The following is a 21518-nucleotide window of genomic DNA, read 5'->3' as shown; positions in this document are numbered from 1 at the left end:
ATTACAGTTTTTATTTTGTAGATAGTACACATATTCCTTTTCTATATAACAGTTAAACTTTGAAAATTTTAACTTTGATGAAACATTTTTATGCCGAGTAAAACATGGACGATGGAGTGAGTGTGTCCGGACACCGGAGTGAAATCAGTGACGCTATAAATCCTCATGCACGAATGCTCTTGCTTGCAGATGACCGCGTCACATCTTCCCTACACCCGCAACGGCCTCAAGTTCTTCACCAAGCGCGGCGGGCTAACCTCCGCCGAGGTCGAAGCTATCTGCGACCGCGCGGCGGGTAAGTACGTCGCCAGGAAGATGGGCCTCGGTGGTGGCAGCGGCATGCCACCGATGGTCATGCGCGTCGACCTGATGAGCGCCTACGCGCAGCACCTCCGGGACATCATCAAGGAACGCGTGGCTCACCCGACCCACTATGACACGCCGCTCAAGGGCTTCAAGGTCATCGTGAACGCCGGCAACGGCTGCGGCGGCTTCTTCACATGGGACGTCCTGGAGAAGCTGGGCGCCGACACGACCGGCAGCCTCCACCTGGAACCCGACGGCATGTTCCCGAACCACATGCCGAACCCGGAGGACGCAACGGCCATGTCGCTCACGCGCGGCGCGGTGCTGGCACACGGCGCCGACCTCGGCGTGGTGTTCGACACCGACGTGGACCGGAGCGGCGTGGTGGATGACGCGGGCGCGGCCATCAACGGCGACCGGCTCATCGCTCTCATCTCCGCCATCGTGCTGGGGGAGCACCCGGGGACGACGGTGGTCACGGACGCGCGGGCCGGGGACGGGCTCACGCGGTTCATCGAGGCCAGGGGCGGGAAGCACTGCCTGTACCGCGTTGGCTACCGCAACGTGATCGACAAGGGCGCGCAGCTAAACGCCGACGGCGTCGAGACGCACGTCATGATGGAGACCACAGGACACGGCGCACTCAAGGAGAACTACTTCCTCGACGATGGCGCGTACATGGTGGTGAAGATTATCATCGAGATGGTCCGGATGAGACTGGCTGGACTAGATGGAGGAGTAGGGAGCCTCATCAAGGATCTCGAGGAGCCCGCTGAGTCCGTGCTGTTCAGGATGGACATCGTGGGCGAAGCCAAGAATGCAAAACAACGTGGTGTGCAGGCAGTCGAGACTTTCAAGAACTACATCGAGGTGCGTCTCCAAAACAATTTGCTACCTTCCCTCAAAAAAAAAAAACAATTTGCTACCATGATTCATCACTTATTCGGATAACAGAAAGATCTACTCCAATATACAATAAGTATATTCTTCTGAATTTCTGATGTAGCGTTGTTTGTGCCTCTGTTTCTTGACATGATTTAGGAAGGGAAGCTTAACGGTTGGGTGCTCGATGATTGTGGCGACTGCTCCGTTGATCAGGGATGCCTTGTCGACAACAACGATCATCCGATTGATGTTGATGCGTACATGTACAGGTATGCTGCTGCGTGCATCTTGTGTTCTTTTCCTGATATTAACTTCCCTTCGTCGTTCTTATTTGAGATTTTTTTTACTGCCTTAACATTCAGAGTTCATTTTATTTCAAAAATAATTTCTTTCTTATACAGAAATTGATTCCTTTGAATATTTGATAAAGCGTAGACACGTTGAACTGAGTTTCTCATCAATTTGCAAAAACAGGGCAAAATTTTACGACGAGACTCAGAGACGACTAGGATGGGTTCACATTCGCCAAAGTGTGCACAACCCCAATATAGCACTAAACATGCAGTCTTGTGTTCCTGGTGGCTGCAAATCCATGGCAAGGAGTATTTTTGATGGGTACACAATCCGCACCAGCTATCTACAGGTCTTCAATTTTTCACATTGTTTACATGCGCCGAGTAATTTTGTTTACTTCCTAATTGCAGGTTTTTGTTGACAAGTGGAGTAAATGAATTTGTTGACATCACTCAAGTACAAAGCTTTGTAGAGTAGATCTTATCTTCATGATCGAACACTGTATTATAGCAGTCCAGACGACTATGTGGGGCAATAAGAGCTTACAGCTACATTCTGGAGAGTGTAGTGTGCCTACAATACTCTCCTTCTCCTTCAGTTAGAATATTGTATTATTATTTTTCAAAGAAAGAATAACTACTAATCTTGTAAATAATGATGTACATCAAAATGTTAGTTCATTTATACAAATCATTGTAGCGGTTTCAGTTAATTTTGTGGTTCGTGCTATCATACTGTTCATTCATAATTAACTACCCCGTCTTTCCGCACAACACATTCTTCCTCTTTTTATATCCTAGTTGTAATCAAACAATAACTTTCACCATGCTCGGGTGTTCCGTAATCAATCAATAACTTTCACCATGCTTGCACGTCTCCAAGATCAAGGACGAAGCGGCGATGTGGTGCCTCAGGGGCAAAAACGCTAAGTAATGTAATGCCTCGAGAGTAGTTCCTTTGTTGTTGGAATTCAGCCATTCATGTGGTTTTAAGGACTTCTAAAAACTCTTCTTAATAAATGAAAATGAAAAATCTTTTGCCTTGTTTAAAATAAATGCTTAGCCGTCCCCATCCGAAAGTTCCCTTTTGATCTTGACCTATGTGTAGCTCATTTTTAAAAATTTGAAAGCCTCATTTTGAATACTACAAAAATCCGAAACAAAAACAAAACATGCAAGAACATGCACATGTCTAGTATGTGCATATGAAATTATTCAACATATATGTGAAGTTGTGATCAAGAAAAAAAATTATAAGCAGCGAAATCATGTTGTTTTGTGCAACCAAAATATACAGTATTATTTAAGAAAAACTTATGGAGATGTTAACCACTTAAGTGCGTATCTATAGAGAAAAATAAAATATTTCAAAACTTTTAAATAGGACATTCTATTTTTGTAACGAACCCCACGTAACTCGGGAGCCAAATAAACGTACTCCCCGGAAATGCACATTTGATTGCATGTGCATATATTCCTGCCACCGTAAAAACTATTCTAAAGTGTAAAAAAAATTTAGAATTTTGTGCGCACAAACGATCCCTGTGCCTGGCAACCCTGGGGAGCGGTAGTGGTTGATCCGCGTGGGGCCTGCCTCAGATCCCAAAGGGATCTACCTCGGAGACCACCCACGACTGAATCCTGTCCTCAATAGAGCGGAGTTGTCTGCCTCGGTCCCATCACGGACTGTGGAGATCCTTCGAGTGGCTTGGCATGAAAAGATGAATAGTTAGGCACGGACGTTAAAAATGGCCAGCAAGCCAACATTGTAGGGAGAGGTTCTTGGTCATAAGGTACCACACTATGGGGAATGATCAGCACATAATACGTACATTAGAAAGAAAACTATGCTATGCTTAGGAGGAGAACCCCTCCAACACAGAGAGGAAAAAACCAAATAACGAGGTATATATAGTCGGTGCCATCGTTCCGTACCGCGGGGGGCTAAGCCCCCCCCCCCCCTCAAGCGTCCGCTTCGGCCCAAGCCTCCGACAATGGACCTCGTTCCACTCGTCCGAAGTTAGCGTCCGTTTAATATGAATTTTGATCACGCCATAACAGAACGAGTGGAAAAGCGCCCACATAAGGGTGAGAATGGGCAAAATCCACCCCAAACCCAACCCGCACCGCTTAGAGCTTAACTTATTACCCCACCCGCACCAAACCTTTTTTTTTCTTCCCGAGAATCCAAACCGCCCTGCTCACTAGTATACATGCTACCACTGGTACTATTTGACATCCTTGATTCTCTACGCAGCGGACAGCTCAACCGCAGCTCCAGCATCATCCGGCAAAAGGCCAAGCGTTGTTGAGATAGCCATCGCCAACCGCAGGAAGCAGAAGTCGAGCTCCAGTCCTGCATCCTTGTTCCACCGTTCCATTTCGCAATGGGCAAAGAAGTTACTTGCACAGATTGCACATATAAGTGAGCTGTATGCCGAAAAGTGTATTTGGCTCATGGGCACCAGTGCTTCTGCTGTTTAAAAAAATTCGAAAATCATACATATTTGTTTCAAAAAATCTGAAAATAAATCTAGACATAATAAATGATGTGACCTACAAGCGTGTAAAATTTTAATATGAAATTCTTTATATTGTAGACTACATGAGACAAAATATGTTGAAATTTGGAGATTTGAAATATGCATACCCAGATCCACACGTTTGTTATTTTTGTGTAGCCCATAATTTTTTGTATTTGAAATTAAAATTTACACGTTTGTGGGATAATTCATTGGCTACACCATGATTTGTTTTTCTAATTTTTTTGAAACACATAAATGTGTTTTTATTTTTTCTAAAACTAGCATGGTGGCCCTCGCAAATGCGAGGGCATCATCTTTAGTGGGCTAAAAACTCTAAAAAAAATCATTAGTGCATTTTTTTCCAGATGTTTATCCGTCTTATTAGTTTAGATATGGATGCATATTTGTATGCATGACTTTGTCCTTTCCAATGTAACGTTGAAGTAAATATTCCGTAGTTTTTGTGCTTCGCGTGCCTATTACTACTAATCCACACCTGTATTTATCTAAAGATAGCAGTTATATTTTTAGTGTATCATTTTTGACAACCTCTTCCATAATTTATGTGCAAAGCCCAGCTCTATAATTAAATTGGTGTTCAACTTTTTCTTAAAATAATTGTAGGATTTATAAGCCTATGGAGAGATATACAATTTCAAGTCAAGACACACGATGTTAGTATTTTATTTAGGCAATCAAAGATGCTAGTCTTTTTAACGCTAGCCAAGAGTTAAAATAATGAAAAAGAAATTAACCGTGCATGTGTCTGGATTCAAATCCTATATATCACCTTGTAGGGTCGTAGTAAGATTGGCTTGTTTTTTTACATACATCAGCTCACCAGCCTATTGAAACATTTCTTCGTTTTTCTTTTCTTTCTTTCGTATAACTGATATGGACAGGTCCTACGATAATCATTTTTTTAGTTCATTGAACTGACACAGCCAGCCTGATCAAATCTCTTCCAGTTTCTGAACGGACTCATATACCTAGCTACCGGCCAAGTTAAATCTATCAATTATCTGTGATTTCCATGTATTTAAATATATCAATTAGCTGATTGTCAAAAAAAATCAATTAGCTTTTCTTTTTATATATGATCGATCAGCTATGGGAGCTTCTACGTACTGGGCATATAGTACTATTCCATAATACAAACCGATTGAGTTTTCAAAAATTTATTTATCAGGTTGAATGATTAAATTTTACAATATGTAGTATGGAATTGTATCCTAGCCATTAGTATTAGATCCTATCACGTAGATTTGTGTAGCTAGAGTCCTACATGTATACAACTTGACACGGTAAACATCACTTTTGTACATCTATATTGTTATAGGTAATACCTATTATGTTTTAATCTCGTACATCAAGATTAAAATCACCAGTTTATATCTTTTAACATATGTGGATTAAACTGGTGGCTCGAAAAATCGAGCGGCAGGTTCGGTGAGCTAATTACAAACAAAAACTGCTTCCTAAAAAACACCTTTATTTTGCTTTTATTATGCAATTAAATTAATTAATAGATGATATTTTCCATACTATATATTTGGAAGACTTTACAATTTTTTTTATTTTAACTAAACCCTAAATGTAGTATAAATAAAAAACAGAGATTCATAAATCATTTACACCGTGGACTCCAATAATAAATTAAATGAATGTCATAAGTCTATTCCGGAAAAAGAATTAAACATGCTAGCTAGGGCGTTCAGCAAAAAAAACGTACATGTCCCTTTGCTAACACGTTGTGGCAAAGCCTTTTTTTTTTCTTTGAAGATGTCACGTTTTCAGCCACCAAAGCTTAGTTGCGTAAACAGCTGGACTTTTTTCTTTTAAACTTTCCATATCTTAGTTCCGTATACGGCCGGATCTTTTTCTAGTTTGCTGATATTACGTTCCAGCCAAATGGACACTTCTATTTACGGTGCATCTCCCTCATTTATATGAGTCCAGGTTGGAGAGACGTGACATTCTTAATATAAACTGTGGAGAATGGATTTTGTACACCCACGTATGGGTACACGAGCTATCATGTCCGCTTGTTACAGTTCGAGATTCGTGCCAATATTTTACAGGTTTCACATATTTGTGCACTAGAAAAGTAGGTCCAATCAATCCATCATACTGTACTTTCCGCCAGCGCCTAACCACAGTACCAAATTCATAGACCATGACGCATCATATGAAATCTCTGACTGTAAACGAGCGGACATGTCTTCTGCCGGAGCTGCGAGATGCCTTTCACGGAAGATTTCTTCTCCCTCGCGGCAGCATCTCTCGCGTTTCTTCCACTGCGACAGCACGTGACTAGCCCAGGAGAAACATGCGGTGGCCAAGGCGCGCGCTAGCAAGGTGGAGGTCGAGCGAGACGCAGCTTTGGCACCACGCCCGTCGTCGGCCTGCCAGCGACAGTTCCTCAAGCGCGCGGTCGTCGCCAGCTCCGGCATGCTGAGATGCGGGCGGCGGCTGCTCCTCCTGCCTGTCGCGGTGGAGACGGGGTGCGTGATCAGCAACAGTCTCGTCACCTCGCCCTTGGACGCCGCAGCGCGCCCTTCGGCACAGCCCGCAGTGGCCTCCAGGACGCGTACGGCCTGGTAAGTGGAGCCTCCGTCCGTGAGCACCATGCCTATGTCCGCCGGCAACACCTGCCTCGTCCTCGCAGTGTTGTACCAGCACTCTCCGCCCCTGCAGCCCTACCTCCCGTCCACCCCCATGCTCGACAAGGCCCACCGCGACAAGGCCGGCCAGTGGCCTCAATGGTACCATGCCGTTGAACCCCCCCTTCACGTCGTACAAGGCTACCTTCGAGGCCCCCGCCGGGTCGGAGCCCGTGGTGGTGGACCTGCTCAGGCTTGGCAAGGGCGTGGCTTGGATCAACGGCAACAACCTGGGTGTTGTTCGACGAGGCCGCCGGCGACCCGTTGAGGTCGGCGACGAGGTGGCGCTGGCGTGTAGCCACGACCGGACAATCTCCAGGGCAAGTGCAGCGCGTACGAGGGCGGGCGCGAGTCCAAGGCGACGCTGGCAGCGTTCGAGGCGGCCTGCGTCGACAAGGAGTCGTGCACGGTGCGGCAGACCGTGTACTTCCGCGCGCGCCTCCGGTTGCGACTTCGGCCTGCTCACTGTGTTGGCCGTCTGTCGCGGCCGTCGTTGCCGCGCACGCCATCGTCGGCGTCGGCGCGGCCCTAGCTCTCACCTTCTGCGCCACCAGACCATCGGCGCACCGAACCCGTCTTGATCTCCGATGTGCCACAGCGGGACGAGGATGAGAGCCCCAGCCCGGAGACAATCGAGCGTTCGTCCCTCCGACAGAACACCCACGTAACGGAGGCCGGGCTCCCCGATCCGGATCCGTTCTGCACAATTTCTTGTGGGCGAGATGCCATGAGGATGGGGGAAGGTTGGGAAGGGACAAAGGAGTGGGGAAGACGTCGGTGCCGGAGTCGCCGGGAACAGAGTGGTCGTCGGCGTTCGCTCGGGAGCAGGGCGCTTCAGAGCAAAGCAGAGCATACATATTGGAGGAAGGTAGGGAGCGGAGAGAGAGACAAGCGAGAGTGTCTACCTGCTACAGGCGAGACATGGCAGGGGTACCATACACGTCCTATCAACTACAGTACCAAAAAGATTCGGTGAAGTGCGAAAATTCAATCCAAGTTTACTACCTTTCCGAATCACCAGGCAATGACTGGCTTAGATAGCTCGTGTACCCGTTCGTGCGTGTACAAATGCATTTCCCATAAACTGTGTCAAATATGTTACGTTACAACTAATCCTTCATAAAATCCTAGCCATACATTTTATATCTAACTATCAATATAAATATAAATGATGTGGATCAACGTGGTGGCTTTATTAATCCACCTTATTTTGCTTTTAGTAGATAATAATAGATAGATAGACTAGTGAACTTTGTAAATTTTAACTTATTTGATGAAACATTATATGCCGAGTAAAACATGGAAGACGGAGTGAGTATGTCCGGACTCCGGAGTGAAATCAGTGACACTATAAATCTTGATGCACGAATCCTCTTGCTTGCAGATGACCGCGTCACATCTTCCCTACACCCGCAACGGCCTCAAGTTCTTCACCAAGCGCGGCGGGCTAACCTCCGCCGAGGTCGAAGCGATCTGCGACCGCGCGGCGCGCAAGTACGTGGCCAGGAAGATGGGCCTCGGTGGTGGCAGCGGCATGCCACCGATGGTCATGCGCGTCGACCTGATGACCGCCTATGCGCAGCACCTCCGGGACATCATCAAGGAGCGCGTCGCGCACCCGACCCACTACGACACCCCACTCAAGGGCTTCAAGGTCATCGTGAACGCCGGCAACGGCTGCGGCGGCTTCTTCACCTGGGACGTCCTGGAGAAGCTGGGCGCCGACACGACCGGCAGCCTCCACCTGGAACCCGACGGCATGTTCCCGAATCACATGCCCAACCCGGAGGACGCCACGGCCATGTCGCTCACGCGCGGCGCGGTGTTGGCACACGGCGCCGACCTCGGCGTGGTGTTCGACACCGACGTGGACCGGAGCGGCGTGGTGGACGACGCGGGCGCGGCCATCAACGGCGACCGGCTCATTGCGCTCATCTCCGCCATCGTGCTGGGGGAGCACCCGGGGACGACGGTGGTCACGGACGCTCGGGCGGGGGACGGGCTGACGCGGTTCATCGAGGCCAGGGGCGGGAAGCACTGCCTGTACCGCGTTGGCTACCGCAACGTGATCGACAAGGGCGCGCAGCTAAACGCCGACGGCGTCGAGACGCACGTCATGATGGAGACCACAGGACACGGCGCACTCAAGGAGAACTACTTCCTCGACGATGGCGCGTACATGGTGGTGAAGATTATCATCGAGATGGTCCGGATGAGACTGGCTGGACTAGATGGAGGAGTAGGGAGCCTCATCAAGGATCTCGAGGAGCCCGCTGAGTCCGTGTTGTTCAGGATGGACATCGTGGGCGAACCGAAGAATGCAAAACAAAGGGGTGTGCAAGCAGTCGAGACTTTCAAGAACTACATCGAGGTGCGTCTCTCAAACAATTTAGGTACTTGCATGATTCATCATTTATTCAAATAACCAAAAGATCTACTCCAATATACAAAAAGTATATTCTTCTGAATTTCTGATGTAGTGTTGTTTGTGCCTATGTTTCTTGACATGATTTAGGAAGGGAAGCTTACCGGTTGGGTGCTCGATGATTGTGGCGACTGCTCCGTTGATCAGGGATGCCTTGTGGACAACAACGATCATCCGATTGATGTTGATGCGTACATGTACAGGTATGCTGCTGCTTGCAACTTGTGTTCTTTTCCCTATATTAACTTCCCTTCGTCGTTCTTATATGAGAATTTTTTTTACTGCATCAACATTCAGAGTTCATTTTATTTCAAAAATAATTTCTTTCTTATACAGAAATTGTTTCCTTTGAATAGTTGATAAAGTGTAGACACGTTGAACTGAGTTTCTCATCAATTTGCAAAAACAGGGCAAAATTTTACGACGAGTCTCAGAGACGACTAGGATGGGTTCACATTCGCCAAAGTGTGCATAACCCCAATATAGCACTAAACATGCAGTCTTGTGTTCCTGGTGGCTGCAAATCCATGGCAAGGAGTATTTTTTATGGGTACACAATCCGCACCAGCTATCTACAGGTTTTCAATTTTTCACTTTGTTTACATGCGGTGAGTAATTTTGTTTACTTCCTAATTGCAGGTTTTTGTTGACAAGTGGAGTAAATGAATTTGTTGACATCACTCAAGTACAAAGCTTTGTAGAGTAGATCTTATCTTCATGATCGAACACTGTATTATAGCAGTCCAGACGACTATGTGGGGCAATAAGAGCTTACAACTACATTCTGGAGAGTGTAGCGTGCCTACAATACTCTCCTTCTCCTTCAGTTAGAATATTGTATTATTCTTTTTCAAAGAAAGAATAACTACTAATCTTGTAAATAATTATGTACATCAAAATGTTAGTTCATTTATACAAATCATTGTAGCGGTTTCAGTTAATTTTGTGGTTCGCGCTATCATATTGTTTATTCTTAATTAACTACCCTGTCTTTCCGCACAACATATTCTTCCTCTTTTTATATCCTAGTTGTAATCAATCAATAACTTTCACCATGCTCGGGTGTTCCGGAATCAATCAATAACTTTCACCATGCTTGCACGTCTCCAAGATCAAGGACGAAGCGGCGATGTGGTGCCTCGCTGGGGCAAAAACGCTGAGTAATGTAATGCCTCGAGAGTAGTTCCTTTGTTGTTGGAATTCGGCCATTCATGTGGTTTTAAGGACTTCTAATAACTCTTCTTAATCAATAAAAATGAAAAATCTTTTGCCTTGTTTAAAATGTATGCTTAGCCGTCCCCATCCGAAAGTTCCCTTTTGATCTTGACCTACGTGTAGCTCATTTTAAAAAACTTGAAAGCCTCATTTTGAATACTACAAAAATCTGAAACAAAAACAAAACATACAAGAACATGCACATGTCTAGTATTTGTATATGAAATTATTCAACATATATGTGAAGTTGTGATCAAGACAAAAAATTATAAGCAGCGAAATCATGTTGTTTTGTGCAACCAAAATATACAGTATTATTTAAGAAAAACTTATGGAGATGTTAACCACTTAAGTGCGTATCTATAGAGAAAATAGAATATTTCAAAACTTTTAAATCGGACATTCAGTTTTTGTAACGAACCCCACGTAACTCGGGAGCCAAATAAACGTACTCCCCCGAAATGCACATTTGATTGCATGTGGCAACCCTGGGGAGCGGTAGCGGTTGATCCATGTGGGGTCTGCCTTAGATCCCAAAGGGATCTACCTTGGAGACTACCCACGACTGAATCATGTCCACAACACAGGGAAGTTGTCTGCCTTGGTCCCATCACAGACTATGGAGATCCTTCGAGTGGCTTGGCATGAAAAGATGAATAGTTACGTTGGCACAGACGTTAAAAATGCCCACCAAGGCAACATTGTAGGGAGAGGTTTTGCGGAACTTGGTCATAAGGTACCACACTATGGGGAATGATCAGCACATAATACGTACATTAGAAAGAAAACTGTGCTATGCTTAGGAGGAGGAGGAGCAGATGTAGCTCTTACCCAGGAACGGTGAGCACAACGGCGATATACGTTCCCGAGGATACCACAGTATGTTTCTGGAAGAACTTCAGGATACGATGGAGCTTAAAAACAGGGTTGCGATGCAGGTTGACACAAAAAAATTACCCTGCAAATACCGATGAACGAAAAAAATCACAGCGACAAGCAAATAACGAAAAACAAAAAGGAAATAGTCAGTGCCATCCTTCCGTACCGTGGGGGGCTATGCCCCCCCAACCCACACACACCCAAGCATCCGCTTCGGCCCAAGCCTCCGACAATGGGCCTTGTTCCACTCGTCAGAAGTTAGCGTATGTTTAATATAAATTTTGATCACACCATAACAAAACGAGTGGAAACGCGCCCACATAAGGGTGGGAATGGGCAAAATCCACCCCAAACCCAACCCACACCGCTTAGAGCTTAACTTATTACCCCACCCGCACCGAACCTTTTTTTTCTTCCCGAGAATCCAAACCACCCTGCTCACTAGTATTTCCTCCGTTCTCTTTTAATTGACTCTGATTTAGTACAAAGTTATACTAAATCTGTGTCAATTAAAAAGGACTGAGGGAGTACATGCTACCACTGGTACTATTTGACATCCTTGATTCTCTACACAGCGGATAGCTCAACCGCAGCTCCAGCATCATCCGGCAAAAGGCCAAGCGTTGTTGAGATAGCCATCGCCAACCGCAGGAAGTCGAGCTCCAATCCTGCATCCTTGTTCCACCATTCCATTTCGCAATGGGCAAAGAAGTTACTTGCACAGACAAGTGAGCTGTACGCCGACATGCCAGACACTGGGTATTTACTATATTTGGTCAAACCACAACCACACTGCCCAAGCGACAATACGTTTTCCACACTGGTTTTATCACTAATCCATGGACCCCAGGTGCTGTTCCTTATCCTCCTCCAATAGCACTAACAACATTACCAGAATAATAAACGTGCAAGCTAACTAGAAAGCCAACAATATGCACACAGCCCAGCCAAGACAAAAGCTTGCTCAAAGGCAAGACAATTCTAGGGAAATTTCTTGGCGATTTACACAAAAATAACCCTTTTCTAAAACTATAGCACAAACTGACCCTCCGAGCAAACTATTTCACTCATCTAACCCTTTTTTGTGGCGCCTATGCGAGCGGCGCCACACTTCACTGTGTGGCGCCCATGCGATGTGCGCCACACATCTTACCTGCATGGCGTACATGCGCGTGCGTGGCCTACAGCTGCCAACGTGGAAGCATGTGTGGCCCCCATGGCAAAGGCGCCACACTACTCTTTATAAATAAACTTTGTCTAGAGTTGATAGAACATAGTGTTAGCTTAGCTGGGTGAAGTCATGGGTGCAAACTTGTAGGTCTTGAGTTCAAACCTCCAAAATACTTGATTTTGTTTTTACTTTTTAAAATTGTGCTAGACATTGTAGTATGTTCTAAAATATAGAACCTAGCTCCGTATTGTTTTTAAAACTTTTTATCATTTTTAAATCATTATAGGAGTCTAAAATGAAACATACTGCCTCCTATTTATTTTAATTGATACACATGTATATAGCGTGGCCGATCTGCTTATTAGAGAAACAAACACAAGCTAAACCATTGCTATTAGTTTATCATAAGATGCATATATATATCAAGTCATCAAAGCAAACCTTTGTGAAGCAAACCTTTGCGTACAGAAATGGTTAAAGAATTTGTTTTGGGGTTTCATTTGATGGAGGAGGGCATGGCAAGTAGACGGCGGAGGTGAAGATACCAAAACAAATTACTACCAGGGATGAACTGTCAGCTTGGGATGTGTGTGTGCAGATGAAGATGAAGCATGCATGTGGAGGTGGCCACCACGGCGGACCGGCGCCGGCGATGTGAATAAGACGGTGTGGGGGCTTTGCACCGGCGTCCAATTTCCGCGATTCCAGAACGTCGTCAAGTTGATAACCTTCATAGTTCTGGACTGTTCGCGTCGATTGGCATATGGACCAGCTAGCCAATGATCCAGCTTCCCATTTTGATTTTCTTTCAATTTTACGACCGACATATTGTCATGTAATTTTCTTCATATGGTTCTGTTTTCATCAAGTGCCTTTCCTATTACTGTTGATCTGCTTACGAAAAAAGCATGTACATGTACTATTTGTGTTGCAAAAGAAATTCCAATGGCCTTTCGTAACATGCTCTTTAAATTTCCTAACCACTCTTTTGCGGGTAGTTAAATTTCGTAAACTTGTGGCAATTTGTTTTTTCATTTTCTTAAGCGGTTTTACATACTCAGCTTCTAAGTCCCATATCATTCAATTGTGCGTCTAAGTCCTATACGTCCAATTGCATCACAATTCCTAATATATGAGTTGTAAGTGAGATTTTGTTGCAAGCGTAAACATATAAGTTGCAAGTCAGATTGCAAGCAAAATTTATTTTAGAGTCGCAAGTTTGATTGCAAGAAGATTTATTTTAGTTGTAAGTGGTGTTGCAAGTAGCAAAAATATTTTGAACCGTGAGACTCAATTCATATTTTAGACTCTAATTAAGATTTAATGATATCAGCAGAAATTGCACTTGATATTTTGAGATTTAATGATATCACTGGATAGTATGTTTCATTTTTGACTCCTACAATGATTTAAAAAATGTTAAAAAGTTTTAAAAATAATACGAAGCTGGGTTCTATATTTTAGAATATACTATAATGTCTAGCACAATTTTAAAAAGTAAAAATAAAATCAAGTATTTGGAGGTTTGAACTCAAGGCCTACAAATTTGCACCAAAGGTTTCATCCAACTAAGCTACTACTATGTTCTATCAACTCTAGACAAAGTTTATTTATAAAGAGTAGTGTGGCGCCTTTGTCATGGGCGCCACACATGCTTCCACGTTGGCAGCTGTAGGCCACGCACGCGCATGCACGCCACGCAGGCAAGATGTGTGGCGCCCATTGCATGAGCGCCACACAGTAAAGTGTGGCGCCGCTCGCATAGGATCCACAAAAAGGGTTAGATGAGTGAAATAGTTTGCCCGGAGGGTTAGTCTGTGCTATAGTTTCAGAAAAAGGTTATTTTTGTGTAAATCGCCAAATTTCTTGCACAATGCAGACTATGACCATGCAACAAAAAAATTCTGCATTTTCATCAGTAGCAACAGCAAAAATTAATGCCAGGAAGCAAATAATCACTAGTGCAGAACCTAAACCAGTAGGTACTCGGCTAGCTCAAAGTTTAAAGCGAAGCTCACAAACAACGAGTTGCAGCCAAGACCTAGACAGTCCCCCCCCCCCTCTTCCGCGGTTGCATAACGGTTAACCCGCTGCCATTGCACGGCAGCAGGTGTCGTTGCACCGCTGGTCCAAACAATTACAAAGAAATAGAAGAATGTTATTGATTATTGAAAGAACAATAATACAAATCATAGATGACACATATCAACCTAGAAAAGAGCACTTATAAACTTCAGCTACAAATTCAAGTCTACAAATTCTAATCCATGCCATCATCACAATTAAATTACAACCACTAGAGACCTAAATAAGAAGTGATCAACAAGAAAGTAATGCCAGAATCAGGAACCAAGAGGACCATGTGTGTACTTATTTCAGACAATAGAGGGGAATACGACTAGCAACATATAAACTGCACCAACAACAATATCAACTACCAAAAGGCACTATAAATAACTAAAAAAAGAACCTGGAAGTATACAAGCCTCCAGCGCATCCTAGGCATAATAAGCACGAAGCACTCGATAAAGATTGAGCACAGCCATTTCGTACACATGTGCTGTCTATGCACACAACGGACTTTTATTACGTGAAGCAAATTTCTATTCATACAAGCCTACTTTATCTAATGCCTTCACATCCAACACTTGATAGAACTAACAGATAGTGCCAAACAATTAAATTTCATTTGGATTATTCACGCATATACATTAGTACACCCCTTGCCGCCCCCAACCCCTCCCAACCCTAGCCGCTCCCAACCCCTCCCAACCCTAGCCGCTCCCAACCCCAATCCTCCTCCTCCCGCCGCCGCCGCCGGCAGCGCTGCCGGGGCAAAGACCTCGGGGCGTGGCGGCGGCGGGGGCCTTCCCTCTTGACGCGGATGGGACGGTGGCTGGGTCATCCCCTCGACGGCGGCGGCAGTAGACCTCCTCCATCCCGTGTGATGGCGGGGCGGCGGCGGTCGGAGGAAGAAGGGGCGTGATACGTCTCAAACGTATCTATAATTTCTTATGTTCCATGCTTATTTTATGACAATACCTACATGTTTTGTTCACACTTTATATCGTTTTTATGCGTTTTCCGGAACTAACCTATTGACGAGATGCCGAAGGGCCGATTGCTTGTTTTCTGCTGTTTTTGGTTTCGAGAAATCCTACAAAGGAAATATTCTCGGAATCGGACGAAATCAACGCCCAATATCTTATTTTGCCCGGAAGCTTCCAGAGCACCGAAGAGGGGCCAGAGGGGAGCCAGGGGGGCCCCACCCCACAGGGCGGCGCGGCCAAGGGAGGGGGGCGCGCCCCCCTATTGTGTGGGTCCCCCGTGGCCCCTCCGACTCCGCCTCTTCGCCTATTTAGTCGTCCCTGACCTAAATCCTCGACACAGATTGACGAAACCAGAGAAAACCTTCCAGAGCCGCCGCCATCGCGAAACTCCAAATCGGGGGACGAAGTCTCCGTTCCGGCACCCTGCCGGGACGGGGAATTGCCCCCGGTGTCATCTCCACCGCCGTCTCCACCGCCATCTTCACCGCCATCGCTGTCTCCATGATGAGGAGGGAGTAATTCACCCCCGGGGCTGAGGGCTCCGCCGTAGCTTTGTGGTTCATCTCTCTCTTTATGTGATCTAGTTGAATATCATCTATGTGCTACTCTAGTGATGTTATTAAAGTACTCTATTCCTCCTCCACGGTGTAATGGTGACAGTGTGTGCATCGTGTAGTACTTGGCGTAGGTTATGATTGTATCTCTTGTAGATTATGAAGTTAACTATTGCTATGATAGTATTGATGTGATCTTTTCCTCCTTCATAGTGTGATGGTGACAGTGTGCATGCTATGTTAGTACTTGGTTTAGTTGTGTTGATCTATCGTGCACTCTAAGGTTATTTAAACATGAATATCGAATATTGTGGAGCTTGTTAACTCCGGCATTGAGGGTTCGTGTAATCCTACACAATTAGTGGTGTTCATCATCCAACAAAAGAGTGTAGAGTGGCTTTATTATCTGATCAAAGTTGAGAGTGTCCACTAGTGAAAGCAGGATCCCTAGGCCTTTCTTCCAAGTATCGAATCTCCGTTTGTTTACTGTTTTGTTGCATGTTTACTCGCTGCCATATTTTATTCAGATTGCTATTACCACTCATATACATCCATATTACTTGTATTTCACTATCTCTTCGCCGAACTAGTGCACCTATACATCCGACAAGTGTATTAGGTGTGTTGGGGATACAAGAGACTTCTTGTATCGTGATTGCAGGGTTGCTTGAGAGGGATATCTTTGACCTCTTCCTCCCTGAGTTCGATAAACCTTGGGTGATCCACTTAAGGGAAACTTGCTGCTGTTTTACGAACCTCTCGCTCTTGGAGGCCCAACACCGTCTACAAGAATAGAAGCACACGTAGACATCAAGCACTTTTACGGCGCCGTTGCCGGGGAGGTAAGGTAAAAGGTATTCACATCCTCCGACTACTAAGCTATTTCCTAGCACTGTTGCCGGTGTGTGAGTGCTCGAAGCTATTTTCTTTAGATCCTGCAATTGCATCTTTTTGTTTCTTGTTCTACACTAGTAAGGCATAATGGAAAATAACAATGAGCTTCTTAATCTTTTTCCTGAGTTAGAATTGTTTGATGCAAAAATTAAAAAACCTATGGAACCTTATTTGCATGCTAGTAGCGATGTTATTAGTATGAATGCAATTACTGCTAATGCTATGGAGAATTCTAAGCTTGGGGAAGCTAGTTTTTGTGATCTTTTTAGCTTCCCATCTTTAGGGAGAAAATTTGCTATGATAATACTTTATCTCCCATATGCGATAACTCTAATGATGCTTGTGATATTTTAAATGCACCTACTGAAAGTATTCCATATAAAATCCCTATGAAAATTATTGAACGTGTTGTGGATAACCGCTATGAAGGGGATGGAACTGTCCATCCTGGAGATCATTTACTCTTTTTGCATGAATTATGCGGGTTATTCAAGTGTGCGAGTATCTCTATGGATGAAGTGAAGAAGAAATTATTCTCTATGTCGTTGTCTGGTAAAGCGGCGCATTGGTATAAACTGCTGAAGGATGAGCATTCTCTTGATTGGAAGGATATTGTACCTCTATTTTATTCTAAATTCTATCCTCCAAGTGAAATTCACAAAGACCGAAACCGAATATATAATTTCTGGCCTCATGATGGAGAGAGTATTGCCCAAGCATGGGAGAGATTGAAGTCTTTAATGCTCAAATGCCCCAATCATGAGCTTCCTGGTAATATCATCATTGATAATTTCTATGCAAGACTTTCTTTTCAAGATAAAACCTTGTCTGGATACTGCTTGTTCCGGATTATTCACGCGCAATAAAGAAGAGTTTAAATGGGACCTTCTTAATCGGATTCAGGAGAACGCCGAAGATTGGGAGAACGACAAATGTAAAGAATCGGTATAAACTATGATTATGAATGCATTGAAACTTTTATGGATACTTGGTAAATTTCGAAATATGAGTGCTACCTATGGTCTTGACTCTCAAGTTGCTGCAAATCTTTATAAAGCTTTTGCCTCTCATTTTGAATTGCCTAGGAAGAATTTTGATAAGTATCATGAACCTTTTAAAGAGGCTTGTATGAAGGATGAAATTGTTGTTAATGATTGCAATAAACATGCTCAAACTCCTAAGAATGCTATTTCCTATAAGCATGTTAATTTTTGTGGAATGCATAGACCTTGTGGAATTAATCAAATCGAAGATGAATATTGTATACATCATACTAATGAAAAAACTAGAAAGTGGTCTAGGGCGCTAGATGATCTTGGTAAAAAAGTTTGTGTCCTCTATCCTTTTATTTGTGAACTTTGCCATAGAGTGGGTCATTTTAATTTTCAATGCTCCTCCAATGATAATTTGAACCCCATGAGTGCTGCAAATTTGTATTGTGATGATGAAATTACTCCTAATCAGCATGATGAACTTACTTTATTTTTGTGGTGTGAAGAGTTATCAAGAAAAATTTCTTTGTTAGATATTAATGATCTTGATGTTGATGATGTCCTGCATGGGTCTTTTTCTTATTGCATTGATAATTGCCATACAAATACTTACATACAAAATATTTTAGAAGATGACACCTTGCAAAAATATGATAGGACCGCTGTGTGTTTTGAACTTATTAATGAAAAGGAGGAATCCTCCCAAGTTTCTTCTATTGTTTCTGGAAATAAAGCAGGTTATGTGGAGAAGCCTCTCATCAAGCCTCTCCCTCCTAAAGAAGGGAACGAGCAAAAGGAGAAGAAGAAGAAGGGAACGAAGAAGAAGAAGAAGAAGAAGAAGAAGGGGAATAAAAAGAAAGAGGTAACAACATATCCCCGCGTGTATGAGATAACGATAGGTAACCGTAAGTATGTTGCTCCTGATGATTATTATGATAATGAATCTGAGTACAACGATCTTCCTATGCCCTTTACCTACATTAGTGATCATGATTTGAAAGAGCACACTACTTTTGATATTGCAAATCTCTGGGAAACTAATTCTGAAATATGATGATGTTAATAATTACCATAGTATCAGTACTATCCATGCTTCCTCCCATAATGATATAGAAAGCTCTAAGCTTGGGGAAGAGGTGTTTGAAAACCTTTTTCTAATAATCATTATGTGTTTATACATCTCCTTCTAATAACAATGATGGTATGGTCACAGATAAACCGACTGTGAAAAATAACTATTCTATTTCTTATGATGACACTGTGCCTCCGACCTTTAATAATTATTATAAAGAATGCTATGATATAGGTTATAACTATCCTTATGAAACTTGTCATATTTATGATTGGATTGCCAAAAACAATTCCCTTAATATGCAACTTGTTTACCATGTTCAAATTCTTGATAATAATCTTTCTCCAATTACTATTAATGAGAAGAACTCTTCTTATGCCAAAATTAATGATACTCCTATGCATATGAACCATGATAAGAATGTTTTAAGTGATGGGTATATTGTGGATTTCATCAATGATGCTATTGAAAGTTATTATGAGAGAGGGAAACATGGTTATATGCATCTTAATAATATTAAGTTTCCCCTCTTTATGTTGAGAATCTTGAAGTTACTCGTGTTTTATCCTCTTATGCTTGTCACTTTGTTCTTCATGAATTCAATTGTGTACAAGATTTCTATGCATAGGAAGCATGCTAGGCTTAAATTTGTTTTGAATTTGCCTCTTGATGCTCTCTTTTGCTTCAAATACTATTTCTTGCGAGTGCATCATTAAAGCTGCTGAGCCCATCTTAATGGCTATAAAGAAAGAGCTTCTTGGGAGATAACCCATGTGTTTATTTTGCTACAGTACCTTTTTTTTATATTTGAGTCTTGGAAGTTGTTACTACTGTAGCAACCTCTCCTTATCTTATTTTATTGCATTATTGTGCCAAGTAAAGTCTTTGATAGCAAGGTTCATACTAGATTTGGATTACTGCGCAGAAACAGATTTCTCTGTAGGTAACTCAGAAAAATCTGCCAATTTTTGTGTGTGATCCTCAGATATGTACGCAACTTTCATTGAATTTGAGCATTTTCATTTGAGCAAGTCTGGTGCCTCTTAAAAATTCGTCTTTACGGACTGTTCTGTTTTGACAGATTGTGCCTTTTATTTCGCATTGCCTCTTTTGCTATGTGTGGTGGATTTCTTTGTTCCATTAACTTCCAGTAGCTTTGGGCAATGTCCAGAAGTGTTAAGAATGATTGTGTCACCTCTGAACATGTGAGTTTTTGATTATGCACTAACCCTCTAATGAGTTGTTTTGAGTTTGGTGTGGAGGAAGTTTTCAAGGGTCAAGAGAGGAGGATGATATACTACGATCAAGAAGAGTGAAAAGTCTAAGCTTGGGGATGCCCCGGTGGTTCATCCCTGCATATTTCAAGAAGACTCAAGCATCTAAGCTTGGGGATGCCCAAGGCATCCCCTTCTTCATCGACAAAATTATCGAGTTCCTTCTCTTGAAACTATATTTTTATTCGGTCACATCTTATGTACTTTACTTGGAGCGTCTGTTTGTTTTTGTTTCTGTTTTTGTTTGAATAAATGCTTGTGTGGGAGAGAGACACGCTCCGCTGATTCATATGAACACATGTGTTCTTAGCTTTTAATTTTCATGGCGAAGGTTGAAAGTGCTTCGTTAATTGTTATATGGTTGGAAACGGGAAATGCTACATGTAGTAATTGGTATGATGTCTTGAATAACTTGATACTTGGCAATTGTTGTGCTCATGATTAAGCTCTTGCATCATATACTCTGCACCTATTAGTGAAGAAATACATAGAGCTTGTTAAAATTTGGTTTGCATGAGTGGTCTCTCTAGAGTCTAGATATTTTCGGTAAAGGTGTTTGAACAACAAGGAAGACAATGTATAATCTTATAATGCTTGCAATATGTTCTTATGTGAGTTTTGTCTGTACCAGTTCATGCTTGTGTTTGTTTCAAATAACCTTGCTAGCCTAAGCCTTGTATTGAGAGGGAATACTTCTCGTGCATCCAAATCTTTGAGCCAAACACTATGCCATTTGTGTCCACCATACCTACCTACTACATGGTATTTCTCCGCCATTCCAAAGTAAATTGCTTGAGTGCTACCTTTAAATTTCTATTCTTTATCTTTGCAATATATAGCTCACGGGACAAATAGCCTAAAAACTATTGTGGTATTGAATATGTACTTATGCACTTTATCTCTTATTAAGTTGCTTGTTGTGCGATAACCATGTTTCGGGGACGCCATCAACACTTTGTTGAATATCATGTGAGTTGCTATGCATGTCCGTCTTGTCCGAAGTAAGGGAGATTTACCACTAGTTGAATGGTTAGAGCATGCATACTGTTAGAGAAGAACATTGGGCCGCTAACTAAAGCCATGAATCATGGTGGAAGTTTCAGTTTTGGACAAATATCCTCAATCTCATATGAGAACATTAATTGTTGCTAATTTCTTATGCATTAAAGAGGAGTCCATTATCTGTTGTCTATGTTGTCCCGGTACGGATGTCTAAGTTGAGAATAATCAAAAGCGAGAAATCCAATGCGAGCTTTCTCCTTAGACCTTTGTACAGGCGGCATAGAGGTACCCCTTTGTGACACTTGGTTAAAACATATG

At 43.2% G+C, this 21518-nt stretch overlaps 2 protein-coding genes across 3 annotated transcripts; both read left to right on the top strand.

Annotated features, from left to right (window-relative positions):
* Nucleotides 1-165: 165 nt before the first annotated feature.
* On the top strand, nt 166-2197 carry LOC124692175 (phosphomannomutase/phosphoglucomutase-like). Its single transcript, XM_047225501.1, has 4 exons — nt 166-1176; nt 1348-1460; nt 1666-1806; nt 1896-2197. Exons 1-4 carry the CDS (start codon nt 166-168, stop codon nt 1960-1962), a joined length of 1332 nt encoding a protein of 443 aa, XP_047081457.1. The 3' UTR covers nt 1963-2197.
* A 5778-nt stretch (nt 2198-7975) lies between these two features.
* On the top strand, nt 7976-10038 carry LOC124692159 (phosphomannomutase/phosphoglucomutase-like). 2 transcript variants are annotated; one of them, XM_047225484.1, is made up of 5 exons: nt 7976-7987; nt 8035-9043; nt 9188-9300; nt 9507-9647; nt 9737-10038. In XM_047225484.1, the coding sequence occupies exons 2-5, from the start codon at nt 8057-8059 to the stop codon at nt 9801-9803; spliced, it is 1308 nt and encodes a 435-aa protein (XP_047081440.1). In that variant the 5' UTR covers nt 7976-7987; nt 8035-8056; the 3' UTR covers nt 9804-10038. The 2 variants fall into 2 exon arrangements, with proteins under 2 accessions (XP_047081440.1, XP_047081432.1); XM_047225476.1 differs by lacking the exon at nt 7976-7987 and having other exon boundaries at nt 8033-9043.
* Nucleotides 10039-21518: the final 11480 nt, after the last annotated feature.

Source organism: Lolium rigidum, chromosome 1 (genome assembly GCF_022539505.1).
Source record: "Lolium rigidum isolate FL_2022 chromosome 1, APGP_CSIRO_Lrig_0.1, whole genome shotgun sequence".
Lineage (NCBI taxonomy): Eukaryota > Viridiplantae > Streptophyta > Magnoliopsida > Poales > Poaceae > Lolium > Lolium rigidum.
Note: the sequence above shows the minus strand (reverse complement) of the source record. Positions and strands in the feature narration are given on the sequence as shown.

What these genes read in the sequence shown, in the direction of transcription:
- LOC124692175 (XM_047225501.1), top strand. Translation starts at nt 166, where the DNA reads ATGCACGAATGCTCTTGCTTGCAGATGACCGCGTCACATCTTCCCTAC. An exon ending in GTTGATGCGTACATGTACAG is followed by an intron (nt 1,461 to 1,665) that starts GTATGCTGCTGC and finishes TTGCAAAAACAG; the next exon opens with GGCAAAATTTTACGACGAGA. An exon ending in GCAAGGAGTATTTTTGATGG is followed by an intron (nt 1,807 to 1,895) that starts GTACACAATCCG and finishes TCCTAATTGCAG; the next exon opens with GTTTTTGTTGACAAGTGGAG.
- LOC124692159 (XM_047225476.1), top strand. Translation starts at nt 8,033, where the DNA reads ATGCACGAATCCTCTTGCTTGCAGATGACCGCGTCACATCTTCCCTAC. An exon ending in GTTGATGCGTACATGTACAG is followed by an intron (nt 9,301 to 9,506) that starts GTATGCTGCTGC and finishes TTGCAAAAACAG; the next exon opens with GGCAAAATTTTACGACGAGT. An exon ending in GCAAGGAGTATTTTTTATGG is followed by an intron (nt 9,648 to 9,736) that starts GTACACAATCCG and finishes TCCTAATTGCAG; the next exon opens with GTTTTTGTTGACAAGTGGAG.